This window comes from Arachis hypogaea, chromosome 17, assembly GCF_003086295.3.
Source record: "Arachis hypogaea cultivar Tifrunner chromosome 17, arahy.Tifrunner.gnm2.J5K5, whole genome shotgun sequence".
NCBI classification, from domain to species: Eukaryota; Viridiplantae; Streptophyta; class Magnoliopsida; order Fabales; family Fabaceae; genus Arachis; species Arachis hypogaea.
The window spans coordinates 22,794,617-22,812,498 of record NC_092052.1 but is presented as its reverse complement, the minus strand read 5'-3'; the positions used below and the strand labels follow the sequence as shown (position 1 = coordinate 22,812,498).

General features: G+C 35.6%; 1 protein-coding gene and 1 non-coding gene across 2 annotated transcripts; both read left to right on the top strand.

The window, feature by feature from the left end:
• The first annotated feature begins 893 nt into the window (after positions 1-893).
• On the top strand, positions 894-4,455 carry LOC112765640 (cytochrome P450 CYP82D47-like). Its single transcript, XM_025811523.3, has 2 exons — positions 894-1,958; positions 3,687-4,455. Exons 1-2 carry the CDS (start codon positions 1,002-1,004, stop codon positions 4,308-4,310), a joined length of 1,581 nt encoding a protein of 526 aa, XP_025667308.1. The 5' UTR covers positions 894-1,001; the 3' UTR covers positions 4,311-4,455.
• Positions 4,456-12,741: 8,286 nt separating this feature from the next.
• Positions 12,742-12,845, top strand: LOC112768329 (small nucleolar RNA R71). Its single transcript, XR_003185764.1, has one exon. It is a non-coding gene; the product is annotated as a small nucleolar RNA R71 (small nucleolar RNA).
• The last annotated feature ends 5,037 nt before the right edge of the window (positions 12,846-17,882 follow it).

The window sequence follows — 17,882 nt, the reverse complement described above, 5'->3', positions numbered from 1 at the left end:
GGGAATGGGTTTTCTTCTCTAAATGGGTTTTCGATCTTCTCTGAAAGGGTTTTTTCGTGCTTTGGAGCAGAGAGATGACGAGCTTTGGAGGGAATGGGTGCTTTGGAGGTTTCCTTCTCTGATATGAAAGGGTGCTTTGGGGGGAATAGGTCAAAATTTCACTAAGTGTGTGAGCTGAATGTGCGTGCTTACAGGAAAAAAATTAAGAGGAAAAAAATTCACCAAGCGTCAAGTTTTTTGCTCTAGATACATTAAACATCACTTTTAAAACGCACCCAAAACTTAACAAATAGGTTACCCTCTAAAAGCATCCTCTTTGATACAAAAAGTGAACCTATAGATATCAACCTATGGCTACGCTTTATGAGTGATTTCTATAATACCTGAGGCTACACTTTTTAAATGACGCCACAATTGTATATCATTTTCTCTTATAAAAAGACAACACTGCACGGAGAAAAGCATAACCTATTCATAGAATATGAATAGGCTACACTTTTCAAATGTAGCTTAAAAAAATGTGGCTGAATGAATATTTTTCTTGTAATGCTATGAACTTCCACATGTCATGGCCCCTATATATCTCCTAAAGAATTATTTAATTTAAATCTGAGTGATCATAAATATTGAAATATTAGTGTTCCATAAAAATACAATGGTATATGTGAACAGCTTCTGCATAATATATCAAGGGAACCTTCTGCAACGTGTAAGAACAAAAATTGTCCACGATGGACGGACTCCTTATGTATCATGTCTCTGTGCAAAGGTAGGCATGCCTAGCTGCGTTACCGTCTTACCGATAAAGTTTTAGATAATTAGATTGATGAAGTTTGTCTTTTTTTCATGTGCATGACTTGTGCTATAATCCTTTCTATAAAGGGTCCAACAACAAACCACATTCGAAAAGGGTCCCTCTTTTTAGCATGTGCTATTTTTAGTTTAACATTTCAGTATCATATTTTTAATTGGCCCGGTAAACGTAAACAATAGTTCTCAACATGCTCCTGTATCTTGACACCATAATAGCCGGAGTGGCTGGCACACTAATCATTTCGTACTGCTTGTACTTGGCCAAGAGGGCAGCACTACCACCACTTGATGGTCACCGAAAGAAGCCACCCATGGCCGCAGGTCGGTGGCCGTTGATAGGTCATCTTCACCTCCTAGGCGGTTCAGGCCAGCTACCATACGAAAAATTTGGAGACTTAGCAGACTTGTACGGACCCATATTCAGCATCAGAATCGGTGTTCACACTGCCGTGGTTGTGAGCTCTTGGGAGTTAGCCAAGGAGTGTTTCACAACCCTGGATGCCATCGTCTCCTCTCGTCCCAAGTTCACCGCCGCAAAGATTCTTACATACGATTATGTCAATTTCGCGTTCGCTCCTTACGGTAAGTTTTGGCGCGAGATTCGCAAGATAGTCGCTTCAGAGTTACTCTCCGCTCACCGGTTCGAGATGCTTCGGGGTATTAGGGATTCAGAGGTGGAGACATCGGTGAAGGAGATTTACAGAAAATGCGTCGATAAAAGTGATGTGGTGGAGATGAAGAGGTGGTTGGGGGATTTGAACCTGAACACGGTTCTCAGGATGGTTGCGGGGAAGCGATACACGGCGAGAAGCGAAGATGAGTGGCGAGAAGTAGGGAGGATCAGGAGGGCGTTCAGGGAGTTCTTTCGTCTGACGGGTGTGCACGTGATTGGGGACGCCATTCCTTTTCTTGGATGGCTTGATTTTGGTGGCCAAGTGAAGGAGATGAAGAAGACTGCTAAGGAGATGGACGAGATCATTTGTGAGTGGTTGAAAGATCATCGGAGAAGAAGAGAGTGCGGTGATGATGATCAGAGTGAGGCCGAAACAGAACAAGACTTCATTGACGTCTTGCTTTCTGTCCTTCATAATGGCGCTGATCTTGATGGTTATGATCTTGACACTGTCATCAAAGCCACCTCTTTGGTATGCACCTCATTCACGTCTTGCTTTGTCATTGATTTTGTTATGAATGGATGATTAACAAATTAATTTTACCAAAATATTCATAAATTAATTTTTGGCCTTTTCAAAAGAAAAATATTATATAATTAATATTTTTTATTTTTTATCTTACATTTAAATCAAATACTAATCAATTCTCCACTTTTTTTTTTTACACTAAAAATGTTGGCTCTTTTTAATATTTTTTCTTTTAAAAATGAGTAATACTAGAGGATTATCAAAATTTATTATTTTTAACCTTAGTTAGATATTAATGTTTGAAAGTATGGGATAAACTATGTTATTGAATTATTAGACTAAAAAAATAAACTAAAAGAATTAAGTTAATAGCTAAATTATAGTAAAAACTAAAAATCAATAAATTTATGGTCTCTAGTATTTTTGTTTAAAAAAAGTTATTAACAAAATCAATGAATAATTTAATCTCTTATTTTTTAAATATTTGGACAATTTAATTATTCAACTAAAGAATAAAGCTTAGTTTATTATTTTATCATAAATTAATTTATTGAGTTACGTTACGTGTACACCAAAATCAGCCATCAAAATTAGCCACCAGTATAAAATACATACTGAAATATAAATATACATTGAAAATAAATTAAACCATACATATATACAAATACATTAGTAGCTAATTTTAATGGCTGATTTTAGTGTACAAATAATATTTTGTAATTTATTTAATATTTTAAAAGTTTAGGATAATTTTAACCACTGATTGGATTTTAGCGCGGCATGAATAATATCTGATGATAATTGTTGATGTATATTTGATTTATTTTTTTAATACATTTGTTTTCTTGTTTTATATTTTTTTCATTATTGTTAAAATAAATAAATAATTTTAAATGTAATAAATATATAAATATAAAATAAATATTATATATATAAAATATTAAGTTAAATAAAATAATTTTATAAGATTGTTCTCTCGAATAATTTTTTGAGAAAGCCTAAGGCCAACAATTTTTATGTTATGTTTTGTGGTCAGTATTTAACTACCAAAAAAAAAAGTGAATGATCTTTTATCATTGGATATAATCTCATACCATTAAAAATATTATTAATGGCTAATTGATAATTACAAAATACAAAAATTACTGCTCCCTAGTACTCCTCTAACTTTTTTTTTATCGGGTGACTCTTCCTCAAAACTTATTTAAACCTACTCCTTTAATTTGAGAAAAATTTAAGGGTTAACAATTTTGTTTATATTGACTAGTATTTTTAGTTAGTAATTCAATATTTTTAGTCCAAACAGTCTAATTTCATATTTTTAAATATTACTAATTAATTATTATTGGCTAATATAATAAAATGCGATAACTTTATAGATTTATTTTTAACAGTAATACTAAAAAAATAAAAATAATTAACTTAAACTTAATTTATTTAATATTTATTAATTTTAATAACCATTAATAAATATTAAATGAGAAGTGCTAGGGGTCAATAGATTATGTGATTTGTAGCCATCAATAATATGTTTAATGGTGTGAGATTATATCTAATGATATAAGATTATTCATTTTTTTTTATAGTTAAATGCTGGCCAAAATTTAATAAAAGTGTTGATCCTCTAGACTTTCTCTAAATAAATTTTGATTATTTATGCTGATTTTTTATTATCTTCTAAAAATTATTGTACTTTTAAATAATGGTGACCTCTTTTGCATCATTTGGCAGATGATAATTTCAGGGGCAACGGATACAACAGCAGTTACAATGATATGGACACTTTCGTTGCTAATAAATCATCAGCACGCTTTGAAGAAAGTTCGGGACGAACTAGATGAACAAGTAGGCAAGGAGAGACTAGTGAAGGAATCAGATATTAACAAGCTAACATACCTTCAAGCTGTGGTAAAAGAATCAATGCGATTGTACCCGGCTGGGCCACTCTCAGGACCTCGAGAATTCACGGAAGATTGTACCTTGGGAGGTTATCATATCAAAGCAGGTACACGAATGCTCTTGAACATTTGGAAGCTTCACAGAGATCCTCGCGTATGGTTAGATCCATTGGAATTCAAGCCAGAAAGGTTTCTAACCACACACAAGGATATGGATGTGAAGGGTCAGCATTTCGAGCTTCTTCCCTTTGGCGGTGGAAGAAGGTCGTGTCCTGGGATAACGTTTGGGATTCAAATGACTCATTTGGCATTGGCTGCATTCTTGCATGCATTTGAGGTAACTACACCCTTTGATGCTCCCGTCGATATGAGTGCCTCATTTGGACTCACAATGATGAAAGCCACACCACTCGAGCTTTTGCTCAAACCTCGTCTATCTCCTTCTATTTATCATTGAATGCACTACCCTCTTCGGCTCTTCCATTTGTATAATGGTCGTGTCGTACGGACCTGGTTCGAGTCATCGAGTGTTAGAAAATTATTGTTGATGTACCATTTTATTTTAGTACCATATATTATATATGTATAAAATTACTTCCTAATCTTGCGCCTGCGGCGTTGCATGATTTTTATCTAAAGTGGGAAACAACTAAATTACTAAACAAAAGAAGTTTATAAACATACTGTTTGATTATTTTTTATGTAGAGTTAAAGAGTAAAACTCGAATCCGAGATATTTAAGTGAGAATAGAAGACTATACCATTTGAGTTATAATTCGAATTGGTGATACCTTTTGATCTTATTTGAAAAGAATGTAGTGTATGTATTCTCTAACTATTGATTTATTGGTGAGTGATAAGCAAATGGATTTGTCAAAAAAAATCATATATATAATATTTGTGCATTTTTTAATAACAAGGCTAGATAATCTATTTTTTTCGGTTAATATCAACTAATTTTTTAAAAATGATTTTATTTATTCGAAATTTAGAGTCTAAATTATAAACAATAAACTATAAATTTTAACTTATAAGCTTAAATTTTAAAGTCGGTTAATAATATTGACAAACGAACTAAAAGTTAATTCCATGTATACTTTTTCTTTTTTAATATATCTTTTATATTTTAGTATGAAAAAATATAAAAAATAAAAAAAATTAATTTTTATCCAATAAATCAAACAACAATGCTACACATACAAGTAATTTTGTAAAAACCAACTAAATTGGCGCAAGTCCAGCAAAAACTAATGCGTTTGACGCATGTACATGTCACATGCTTCTTTTTCTCTGTTGCTTTTTGTTGATACATATATAGTACAAAAATTTTTATTGTGAATGAATTTTATTAATTGGATAAGTTAATATTATGGATATATGATCCTTCAAATATTTCTGTATTTTGTACTAAATTTTCTGTGCTTAATAATTTTAGTGAACATATATATTTTATTAGTTAAGCGAGTCATCCTTCAAAAATTTATGTGTTGTATATCAAAAATTTTTTATTGCGCTACAAAATTTCTATACTTAATAGTTTTATTGAACATATATTATTCGAACGACTGTAAATTGTATAGTATTGAATATTGATTTAATTTTTTTTATCCAAACCGATTTAAACTATTGTGATTTGAATTGGATGATTTTTATTCTATACAAATTTTAAATTTTATAATTCAAAAATTTTAATTTTTTTTCCATCCAAATTTTAAATTTTAATTATTTTTTAAATTGTTACATTTTTTCTAAAATCGAATAACTCAATCCTATTCAAATCACAGTAATTTGACAGAAATTAATTAAAGAATGGAAGTAAAAATGGTGTTGTTTAATTATATTGTTGTATGGAGTGTAATCCACAAATGTGGATCTGCAAAACTTAGTAACCTGCAAAATGCAGGTTACGTTTTGAGTGCAACAAAAAAAAGGAAAAGCTGCATGCAGGCTCTAAAACACAGCTTGCGTTTGGCAGAGAAGCAGCTTGAAACCTCGAAACCTATTCCTGTTACCTACATGCAGACATTGACTGAACGGTTGACCGCTTGGAAACTTCCAAAACGCAAGTTGCGTTTGGTAGCAGTTAGGAGTAAAACGCAGGTTGCGTTTGGCATGTTTTTTGGCTGCATGAACGCCACGTGTTGGAAGAGCGGTGATGGAGTCTATAAAACCTAAATTGAACGCAAAACGCAGGAAGTAAAGGTAGAAGAGGTGAAAGGCTTGCTGAGAGAGAGGTTACAATGAGGGATTTTAACTTGTAAAGTTGCTGAGAGTTTGTAGGAGGAAGAAGAGGGTAAAAAATTTAAGGTAGATGTTATAAAACAAAAAATGGTTCGTAATTTTACTAAACGTGAAGAATACATTATTAAGTATTTGGATCATTCTCAATGGATAAATAAATTTTTTTAATATATATATATATATATATTCGAATTTATTTATTTGTATTCTAATAGATAATATTATTATTATCGTTATTATTAACATTATTATTTGGGTTTATTATTGCTACTGTAATTATACTATTATTATTAGTGACATTGTCATTATTATTATTATTATTATTATTATTATTATTATTATTATTATTATTATTATTATTATAATACTGGTTATGATAATAAAAATAATTTATTGTTATTTTTTAATAATTAATAATATTATTTATTAATTTATTATTATTTTTTTAATAATTTATTATTATTTTTTATGATAATAATATTACTGTTTAATATTATTTTTTTGATAATATTATTTTAAAAAAATGTCACGGTTCATGAAAATTATTATTATTATTATTATTATTATTATTATTATTATTATTATTATTATTATTATTATTATTATTAATGTTGTTATTGTTATTATTGTTATTATTATAAGTAGTATTATTATGATTAGTAACCGTATTATCATCATCATCATCATTGTTGTTGTTGTTGTTGTTGTTGAATTTTTTTTTGCAGGTTATCATGAATTTGTTGCCCAGAAAATTAGATCCGCCAGAAACTTAGCTGCAACGTCATTAGCACTTATTGGGTTTCAACATGTTTCGCGAGTTGGCGAAATGAGAGGCCGTTTTGCACTACTCAGTGCCTTGGTAGAACGATGGAAGCCGAAAACCCACACATTTCATCTTCTTGTTGGTGAAGTGACAGTGACGCTGGAAGACATGGCGTATATTCTAGGCCTCTCGATTAATTGGGCGCCTGTTACGGGTAGATCAGAAAGCAGTCACCAGTTTTTGGTGGAGAACTGCATTGCGTGTTTCAGTCGGGAGCCAGGTCCGCAAGATCACGTCTTGGGTAAGGTTAATCTTGCATGTGTCCGGCGGTGCATAGACACCGAGCCGTGTGACACGCAGGAGTCTGTTGAGCGGTACATACGGGCTCACATTCTCTGCGTGCTTGGAACGGTTGTGCTTCCGGATAAGTCGACTACTTCACTGAACTCGAAGTTTTTGCCTCTATTTCGGAATTTTCACCGGATTTCAGGATACAGTTGGGTGTAGCCAGTCTGGCACATTTATACAGATCGTTGTGTCATGCATCACGATTCAACTGTAAAGAGATAGATGGGTCACTTATACTACTTTTTGTTTGGGAGTGGGAGCGTATGCCTATTCCTATCATTGATGTTGGGCTTCCACTTGCACGACTGGTGCACGAAATTGTGTTCCATGTTCTTTGTACTTGTGTGAGAGTAACAATATATAATTGTATTGAATCCTCATTGTGGCTCTATGTATGTGTGGACACAACTCCGTTCAACTAACCAGCAAGTGTACTGGGTCGTCCAAGTAATAAACCTTACGTGAGTAAGGGTCGATCCCACAGAGATTGTTGGCTTGAAGCAAGCTATGGTCACCTTGCAAATCTCAGTCAGGCGGATTTAAACATGATATTTTATTAGATTAAAATAAACAATAAAAGGGATAGAGATACTTATGTAGATTCATTGGCAGGGATTTCAGATAAGCGAATGGAGATGCTTTTCGTTCCTTTGAACCTCTGCTTTCCTGCTATCTTCATCCAATCAGTCTTACTCCTTTCCATGGCTGGCTGTATGCAAGGGCATCACCGTTGTCAGTGGCTACATCCCCTCCTCTCAGTGAATCTTATGCTCACGCACCCTGTCACGGCACGGCTATTCATCTGTCGGTTCCCGATCATGCTGGAATAGGATTCACCCTCCTTTTGCGTCTGTCACTAACGCCCAGCACTCGCGAGTTTGAAGCTCGTCACAGTCATTCAATCATTGAATCCTACTCAGAATACCACAGACAAGGTTTAGACCTTCCGGATTCTCTTGAATGCCGCCATCATTCTAGCTTACGCCACGAAGATTCTGGTTAGGAGATCTGAGAGATACTCATTCTAGCTTAATTCATGTAGAACAGAAGTGTTTGTCAGACACGCGTTCATAAGGGAGAAGGATGATGAGCGTCACACATAATCATCACCTTCATTACGTTCTTGGGTGCGAATGGATATCTTAGAAGCGAAATAAGAAGAATTGAATAGAAAACAGTAGTACTTTGCATTAATCTTTGAGGAACAGCAGAGCTCCACACCTTAATCTATGGAGTGTAGAAACTCTACCGTATGAAAATACATAAGTGAAGGTCCAGGCATGGCCGTGTGGCCAGCCCCTATGGTCTAAGAACAATGCGTTCAAAGATGCCTAATACAATAGTAAGAGGTCCTATTTATAATAAACTAGTCACTAGGGTTTACATGAGTAAGTAATTGATGAATAAATCCACTTCCGGGGCCCACTTGGTGTGTGTTTGGGCTGAGCCTGAGTGTTGCACGTGCAGAGGCCATTTGTGGAGTTGAACGCCAGTTTCTGTGCCAGTTTGGGCGTTCAACTCTGGTTTTGGATCCTTTTCTGGCGCTGGACGCCAGATTTGGGCAGAAGGCTGGCGTTGAACACCAGTTTACGTCCTCAATTCTTGGCCAAAGTATAAACTATTATATATTGCTGGAAAGCCCTGGATGTCTACTTTCCAACGCAATTGGAAGCGCGCCATTTCGAGTTCTGTAGCTCCAGAAAATCCACTTTGAGTGCAGGGAGGTCAGAATCCAACAGCATCAGCAGTCCTTTTTCAACCTCTGAATCTGATTTCTACTCAAGTCCCTCAATTTCAGCCAGAAAATACCTGAAATCACAGAAAAACACACAAACTCATAGTAAAGTCCAGAAATGTGAATTTAACACAAAATCTATTAAAAACATCCCTAAAAGTAACTAGATCCTACTAAAAACATACTAAAAACAATGTCAAAAAGCGTATAAATTATCCGCTCATCACAACACCAAACTTAAATTGTTGCTTGTCCCCAAGCAACTAAAAATCAAAATAGGATAAAAAGAATAGAATATACTATAGATTCCAAACTATCAATGAAACATAGCTTCAATCATATGAGCGGGACTTATAGCTTTTTGCCTCTTGAATAGTTTTGGCATCTCACTTTATCCATTGAGGTTCAGAATGATTGGCATCTATAGGAACTTCAGATTTCGAATAGTGTTATTGACTCTCCTAGTTCAGTATGATGATTCTTGAACACAGCTTCTTTATGAGTCTTGGCCGTGGCCCTAAGCATTTTGTTTTCCAGTATTACCACCGGATACATAAATGCCACAGACGCATAATTGGGTGAACCTTTTCAGATTGTGACTCAGCTTTGCTAAAGTCCCCAATTAGAGGTGTCCAGGGTTCTTAAGCACACTCTTTTTTTGCTTTGGACCTTGACTTTAACCGCTCAGTCTCAAGTTTTCACTTGACACCTACACGCCACAAGCACATGGTTAGGGACAGCTTGGTTTAGCCGCTTAGACCAGGATTTTATTCCTTTAGGCCCTCCTATCCACTGATGCTCAAAGCCTTGGGATCCTTTTTATTTGCCCCTGCCTTTTGGTTTTAAGGGTTATTGGCTTTTTCTGCTTGCTTTTTCTTTTTCTTTCTATTTTTTTTCTGCAAGCTTTGTTCTTTGCTGCTTTTTCTTGCTTCAAGAATCATTTTTATGATCTTTCAGATTATCAAATAACATGTCTCCTAGTCATCATTCTTTCAAAAGCCAACATATTTAACATTCTTAAACAACAACTTCAAAAGACATATGCACTGTTCAAGCATTCATTCAGAAAACAAGAAGCATTGTCACCACATCAATATAATTAAACTAAGTTCAAGGATAAATTCAAAACTCATGTACTTCTTGTTCTTTTGAATTAAAACATTTTTCATTTAAGAGAGGTGATGGATTCATAGGACATTTATAACTTTAAGACAAAGTTACTAACTACTAATGATCATGTAATGAAGACACAAACATGGATAAGCACATAACATATAAAACGAAAAAACAGAGAAAGTAAGAACAAGGAATGAGTCCACCTTAGTGATGTCCTTGAGCTCTTCTATGTCTCTTCCTTGTCTTTGCTGCTCCTCCTTTATTGCTTTTAGATCTTCTCTGATTTCATGAAGGATGATGGAGTGCTCTTGATGTTCCACCCTTAGTTGCTTCCAATAATTGTGTGGAAGAAAATGTATCCCCTGAGGTATCTCAGGGATTTCTTGATTTGCAGTCAAATGTTCTACCACTGAGCTATAGATCCTTTACATAATTGTTTTACCACACCAAACTTAGAATGTTGCTCGCCCTCGAGCAAATGAAGAAGAAGATGTGGAAATAAAAACTAGGATTATGAGGTAAAGTGGGGATCCGGCGGGGTCCACAGATCCTGAGGTGTCAAGGCATTTACATCCCTGCACCAATTTAGGCATGCAAAATGCCCTTGCACACAACTCTGGGCGTTCAGCGCCAGGTTGGTGCCCATCTTGGGCGTTCAACGCCCCTTTGCTGCCATTTCTGGCGTTGAACGCCAGAACCATGCTTGTTCTGGGCGTTCAGCGCCAGGATGCTCCTATTCTGGGCGTTCAGCGCCAGAACTATGCTCTGTTCTGGCATTTGAACGCCAGACAGATGCTCCTCCAGGGTGTGATTTTTCTTCTGCTGTTTTTTTTTTCCGTTTTTGATTTTTTTTTTGTTTATTTTGTGACTCCACATGATCATGAACCTAAGAAAACATGAAAAACAATAAAAATAAGAATTAGATAAACATTGGGTTGCCTCCCAACAAGCGCTTCTTTAATGTCAATAGCTTGACAGTGGGCTCTCATGGAGCCTCACAGATGTGCAGAGCTTTGTTGAGACTCTCCAACACCAAACTTAAAGTTTGGATATGGGAGTTCAACACCAAACTTAGAGTTTGGTTGTGGCCTCCCAACACCAAACTTAGAGTTTGACTGTGGGAGCTCTGGTTGACTCTGCTTTGAGAAAAGCTTTTCAAGCTTCCTCTCCATGGTTGCAGAGGGAGATCCTTGAGTTTTGAATACAAGGGAGTTCTCATTCCATTGAAGGACTATTTCACCTCTGTCAACATCAATTACAGCTCTTGCTGTGGCCAGGAAAGGTCTTCCTAGGATGATGGATTCATCCTCTTCCTTTCCAGTATCCAGGACTATGAAATCAGTAGGTATGTAAAGGCCCTCAACCTTTACTAATACATCTTCTACTTGTCCATAAGCCTGTCTTCTTGAGCTGTCTGCCATCTCTAGTGAGATTTTAGCAGCTTGCACCCCATAGATTCCCAGTTTCTCTATTACAGAGAGGGGCATGAGGTTTATTCCTGAACCAAGGTCACACAGAGCCTTAAAGATCATGGTGCCTATGGTACAGGGTATTATGAACTTTCCAGGATCCTGTCTCTTCTGAGGCAGTGTCAGTTGATCCAGATCACTTAGTTCATTGATGAACAAGGGAGGTTCAACTTCCCAAGCATCAATGCCAAATAATTTGGCATTCAGCTTCATGATTGCACCAAGAAACTTGGCAGTTTGCTCTTCAGTAACATCCTCATTCTCTTCAGAAGAGGAATACTCATCAGAGCTCATGAAGGGCATAAGGAGGTTCAATGGAATCTCTATGGTCTCTAGATGAGTCTCAGATTCCTTTGGTTCCTCAGAGGGAAGCTCCTTATTGACCACTGGACGTCCCAGGGGGTCTTCCTCCTTGGGATTCACGTCCTCTCCTCTCCTCACAGGTTCGGCCATGGCGCTTATGTCAATGGCCTTGCACTCTCCTTTTGGATTCTCTTCTGTATTGCTTGGGAGAGTACTAGGAGGGATTTCAGTGATCCTTTTACTCAGCTGGCCCACTTGTGCTTCCAGATTTCTAATGGAAGACCTTGTTTCATTCATGAAACTTACAGTGGCCTTAGATAGATCAGAGACTAGATTTGCTAAATTAGAAGCATTTTGTTCAGAGTTCTCTGTCTGTTGCTGAGTTGATGATGGAAAAGGTTTGCTATTGCTAAACCTGTTTCTTCCACCATTATTAAAGCCTTGTTGAGGCTTTTGATCCTTCCATGAGAAATTTGGATGATTTCTCCATGTTGAGTTATAGGTGTTTCCATAAGGTTCACCTAAGTAATTTACCTCTGCTATTGCAGGGTTCTCAAGATCATAGGCTTCTTCTTCAGAAGATGCCTCTTGAGTACTGTTGGATGCAGCTTGCATTCCATGCAAACTCTGAGAGATCATATTGACTTGCTGAGTCAATATTTTATTCTGAGCCAATATGGCATTCAGAGTATCAACTTCAAGAACTCCCTTCTTCATAGGCGTCCCATTGATTACAGGATTCCTTTCAGAAGTGTACATGAACTGGTTATTAGTAACCATGTCAATGAGTTCTTGAGCTTCTGCAGGCGTTTTCTTTAGGTGAATGGATCCACCTGCAGAAGTGTCCAGTGACATCTTTGATAGCTCAGATAAACCATCATAGAATATATCCAGGATGGTCCATTCTGAAAGCATGTCAGAAGGACACTTTTTGGTCAACTGTTTGTATCTTTCCCAAGCTTCATAGAGAGATTCACCTTCTTTCTGTCTGAAGGTTTGAACATCAGCTCTAAACTTGCTCAGCTTTTGAGGAGGAAAGTACTTGGCTAAGAAAGCCGTGACCAGCTTATCCCAAGAGTTCAGGCTGTCTTTAGGTTGAGAATCCAACCATAATCTAGCTCTGTCTCTTACAGCAAAAGGGAAAAGCATGAGCCTGTAGACTTCAGGATCTATTCCATTAGTCTTAATAGTATCACATATCTGCAAGAATTCAGTTAAGAACTGAAAAGGATCTTCAGATGGAAGTCCATGAAACTTGCAGTTCTGCTGCATTAGAGAAACTAATTGAGGTTTCAGCTCAAAGTTGTTTGCTCCAATGGCAGGAATGGAGATGCTTCTTCCATGTAATTTGGAATTAGGTGCAGTAAAGTCACCAAGCATCCTCCTTGCATTATTATTATTTTCGGCTGCCATCTCCTCTGCCTGTTCGAAAATTTCTGAAAGGTTATCTCTGGATTGTTGTATTTTAGCTTCTCTTAATTTTCTCTTCAGAGTCCTTTCAGGTTCTGGATCTGCTTCCACAATAATGTTCTTATCCTTGCTCCTGCTCATATGACAAGGAAGAATGGCCAGAAAAATGATAATAATAATAGAGATCCTCTATACCACAGTATAGGGATCCCTTTGTGAGTGGAAGAGAAGGGGGAGACAAAGAATGTGATGTAAAGGAAGAAATGCAACTGTACGAATGGAAGAGATGTGAGATGAGATGTTAGGATATGAATGAATAAATAGAATAGAATGAGAGAGAAGGAGGGAATTTTCGAAAATTATTTTTGAAAAGGAGTTAGTGATTTTTGAAAATGGTTTTTTGAAAAATTGTTAGTAATTTTCGAAAATTAAGTTTTAAAAATTAAAATAATTAATAAATTAAAAAGAAATTTTGAAAAAGGGGAGAGATATTTTCGAAAATGAGAGAGAGAGAGTTAGTTAGGTGGTTTTGAAAAAGTTAAGAAACAAACAAAAAGTTTGTTAGTTAGTTGAAACAAATTTTGAAAACCAATTTTGAAAAGATAAGTAGTTAGGAGGTTAGGAAAGATATTTTGAAAAGATATTTTTGAAAAAGATAAGATAAGAAGATATTTTTGAAAAGATATGATAGAAATTAGTTTTGAAAAAGATTTGATTTTTAAAATCTCAATTAATGACTTGATTCACAAGAAATCACAAGATATGATTCTAGAACTTAAAGTTTGAATCTTTCTTAACAAGCAAGTAACAAACTTCAAATTTTTGAATCAAAACATTAATTGATTATGTTATTTTCGAAAATTTGTGATAAAAATAAGAAAAAGATTTTTTGAAAAATATTTTTTTGGGATTTTCGAAAATAACTAATAATTTTGAAAAAGATTTGATTTTTGAAAAAGATTTTGAAAAAGATAAGATTTTCAAATTGAAAATTTGATTTGACTCATTGGCAACAACTTGATTTTAAAAATTTTTGAAAAAGTCAATCCAAATTTTCGAATTTGATGAGAGAAAAAGGAAAAGATATTTTTTTGATTTTTGAAATTTTTATGAAAAACATGAAAAATATGCAATGCATGAAATTTTTAGATAAAAACAATGAATGCATGCAAGAATGCCATGAATGTCAAGATGAACACCAAGAACACTATGAAGATCATGATGAATATCAAGAACATATTTTTTGAAAAATTTTTAATGCAAAGAAAACATGCAAGACACCAAACTTAGAATTCTTTACTGCTTAGACACTAAGAATTCAAGAATGCATATGATAAACATGAAGAGACACAAAACAAAAAAATCATCAAGATCAAACAAGAAGACTTACCAAGAACAACTTGAAGATCATGAAGAACGCTATGAATGCATGATATTTTCGAAAAATGCAAGATGCATATGCAAGTGACACCAAACTTATGATATGACTCAAGACTCAAACAAGAAACACAAAAAATATTTTTGATTTTTATGATTTTCTAATTTTTTTGTATTTTCTTTTAATTTTTTCGAAAATTATTGTAAAAAAAAATAAAAATAAGGATTCCAAAAATTTTAATATGAATTCCAGGAATCTTGCCATGTTAGTCTTAAAGCTCCAATCAAAGGGTCAGTCATGGCTTAATAGCCAGCCAAGCTTTAATCAAAATATGAGTGTAATTCAGACATGACAAGCCTAACATGCCCTATCCAAAAGAATTGGACATGACTCCACTGAGGTAATTAGTTGAAAGCCAATCCCAAAGCAGTTTGGGTATGGCTTTACAGCTAGATAGGCTTCAACATGCTTCATGAGACACTAGAATTCATTCTTAAAAATTTTGAAGTCATAGAATAATTTATTTTTGAAAACAAATATTTTTTTTTTCGAAAACAGATGAGAAATTTTTGAAAATAAAATAAAAAGAAAATTACCTAATCTGAGCAACAAGATGAACCGTCAGTTGTCCAAACTCAAACAATCCCCGGCAACGGCGCCAAAAACTTGGTGCACGAAATTGTGTTCCATGTTCTTTGTACTTGTGTGAGAGTAACAATATATAATTGTATTGAATCCTCATTGTGGCTCTATGTATGTGTGGACACAACTCCGTTCAACTAACCAGCAAGTGTACTGGGTCGTCCAAGTAATAAACCTTACGTGAGTAAGGGTCGATCCCACGGAGATTGTTGGCTTGAAGCAAGCTATGGTCACCTTGCAAATCTCAGTCAGGCGGATTTAAACATGATATTTTATTAGATTAAAATAAACAATAAAAGGGATAGAGATACTTATGTAGATTCATTGGCAGGGATTTCAGATAAGCGAATGGAGATGCTTTTCGTTCCTTTGAACCTCTGCTTTCCTGCTATCTTCATCCAATCAGTCTTACTCCTTTCCATGGCTGGCTGTATGCAAGGGCATCACCGTTGTCAGTGGCTACATCCCCTCCTCTCAGTGAATCTTATGCTCACGCACCCTGTCACGGCACGGCTATTCATCTGTCGGTTCCCGATCATGCTGGAATAGGATTCACCCTCCTTTTGCGTCTGTCACTAACGCCCAGCACTCGCGAGTTTGAAGCTCGTCACAGTCATTCAATCATTGAATCCTACTCAGAATACCACAGACAAGGTTTAGACCTTCCGGATTCTCTTGAATGCCGCCATCATTCTAGCTTACGCCACGAAGATTCTGGTTAGGAGATCTGAGAGATACTCATTCTAGCTTAATTCATGTAGAACAGAAGTGTTTGTCAGACACGCGTTCATAAGGGAGAAGGATGATGAGCGTCACACATAATCATCACCTTCATTACGTTCTTGGGTGCGAATGGATATCTTAGAAGCGAAATAAGAAGAATTGAATAGAAAACAGTAGTACTTTGCATTAATCTTTGAGGAACAGCAGAGCTCCACACCTTAATCTATGGAGTGTAGAAACTCTACCGTATGAAAATACATAAGTGAAGGTCCAGGCATGGCCGTGTGGCCAGCCCCTATGGTCTAAGAACAATGCGTTCAAAGATGCCTAATACAATAGTAAGAGGTCCTATTTATAATAAACTAGTCACTAGGGTTTACATGAGTAAGTAATTGATGAATAAATCCACTTCCGGGGCCCACTTGGTGTGTGTTTGGGCTGAGCCTGAGTGTTGCACGTGCAGAGGCCATTTGTGGAGTTGAACGCCAGTTTCTGTGCCAGTTTGGGCGTTCAACTCTGGTTTTGGATCCTTTTCTGGCGTTGGACGCCAGATTTGGGCAGAAGGCTGGCGTTGAACGCCAGTTTACGTCGTCAATTCTTGGCCAAAGTATGGACTATTATATATTGCTGGAAAGCCCTGGATGTCTACTTTCCAACGCAATTGGAAGCGCGCCATTTCGAGTTCTGTAGCTCCAGAAAATTCACTTTGAGTGCAGGGAGGTCAGAATCCAACAGCATCAGCAGTCCTTTTTCAACCTCTGAATCTGATTTCTACTCAAGTCCCTCAATTTCAGCCAGAAAATACCTGAAATCACAGAAAAATACACAAACTCATAGTAAAGTCCAGAAATGTGAATTTAACACAAAATCTATTAAAAACATCCCTAAAAGTAACTAGATCCTACTAAAAACATACTAAAAACAATGTCAAAAAGCGTATAAATTATCCGCTCATCAACGACGGTATTCCTTTTAACTGTTAATAATAATAATAATAATAATAATAATAATAATAATAATAATAATAATAATAATAATAATAATAATAATAATATTATTATTATTATTATTATTATTATTATTATTATTATTATTATTATTATTATTATTATTATTATTATTATTATGTTTAGGTGGAGTCATTGACGCCGGCATACAAGATACATACGGAAGCCTATTTCGCATTTTAGGCGAGGACTTGATGACATGGGAGTCGATATTATTATTATTATTATTATTATTATTCTGTTTAGGTGGAGTCATTGGCGCCGGCATACAAGATACATACGGAAGCCTATTTTGCATTTTAGGCGAGGACTCGATGACATGGGAGTCGACGATGTAAGTTTTAACCATTTATCTTAGGGTGCTTATTTAGAATAATAATATTACTTATCGTGCCTCATGGTTTTTAATGTGCAGTTTATATAGTGGCCGTATGTGAGAGTGGGGTTCCAGATGAACTCACTATCAATTTGTTTATGTGCTCTACACAGTCGTCATTAGTGTCATTTGAGTGTGTAGAGTGGCACCCGATAGACCGAGTAAGACGACAGTTCGGTATGCAAGAATGTGGCGACATGGGAGTCGCTCGACCTGGAAATGATCACAGTCGTAGTGTCGTTGTGCAAAGTTAACAGTGTAAATGGAACCATCCTGCATTTCGCGAACCTCAAACATCTCGTTGTGCCTGTCGAACTGGTTGACCATAATGTTTCCTGCACATCAAAAGCTTTCTTCAACTCTCTTAGTTGCAAAGTCTGAATACGTGAATCAGTTGCGGACACGCTCATGAGTGATAAACCCCGATTTCATGGTTTATCTTGTGCTTATTTTGGGGGATTTTATCACATTTTTCCACATTTATTAAATGAAATAGCATGGTTTTGTAATTCTCCCTT

Coding starts and splice junctions, on each gene's coding strand:
- LOC112765640 (XM_025811523.3), top strand. CDS start 1,002: ATGCTCCTGTATCTTGACACCATAATAGCCGGAGTGGCTGGCACACTA. Junction 1,959..3,686: donor TCATCAAAGCCACCTCTTTG/GTATGCACCTCA, acceptor ATCATTTGGCAG/ATGATAATTTCAGGGGCAAC.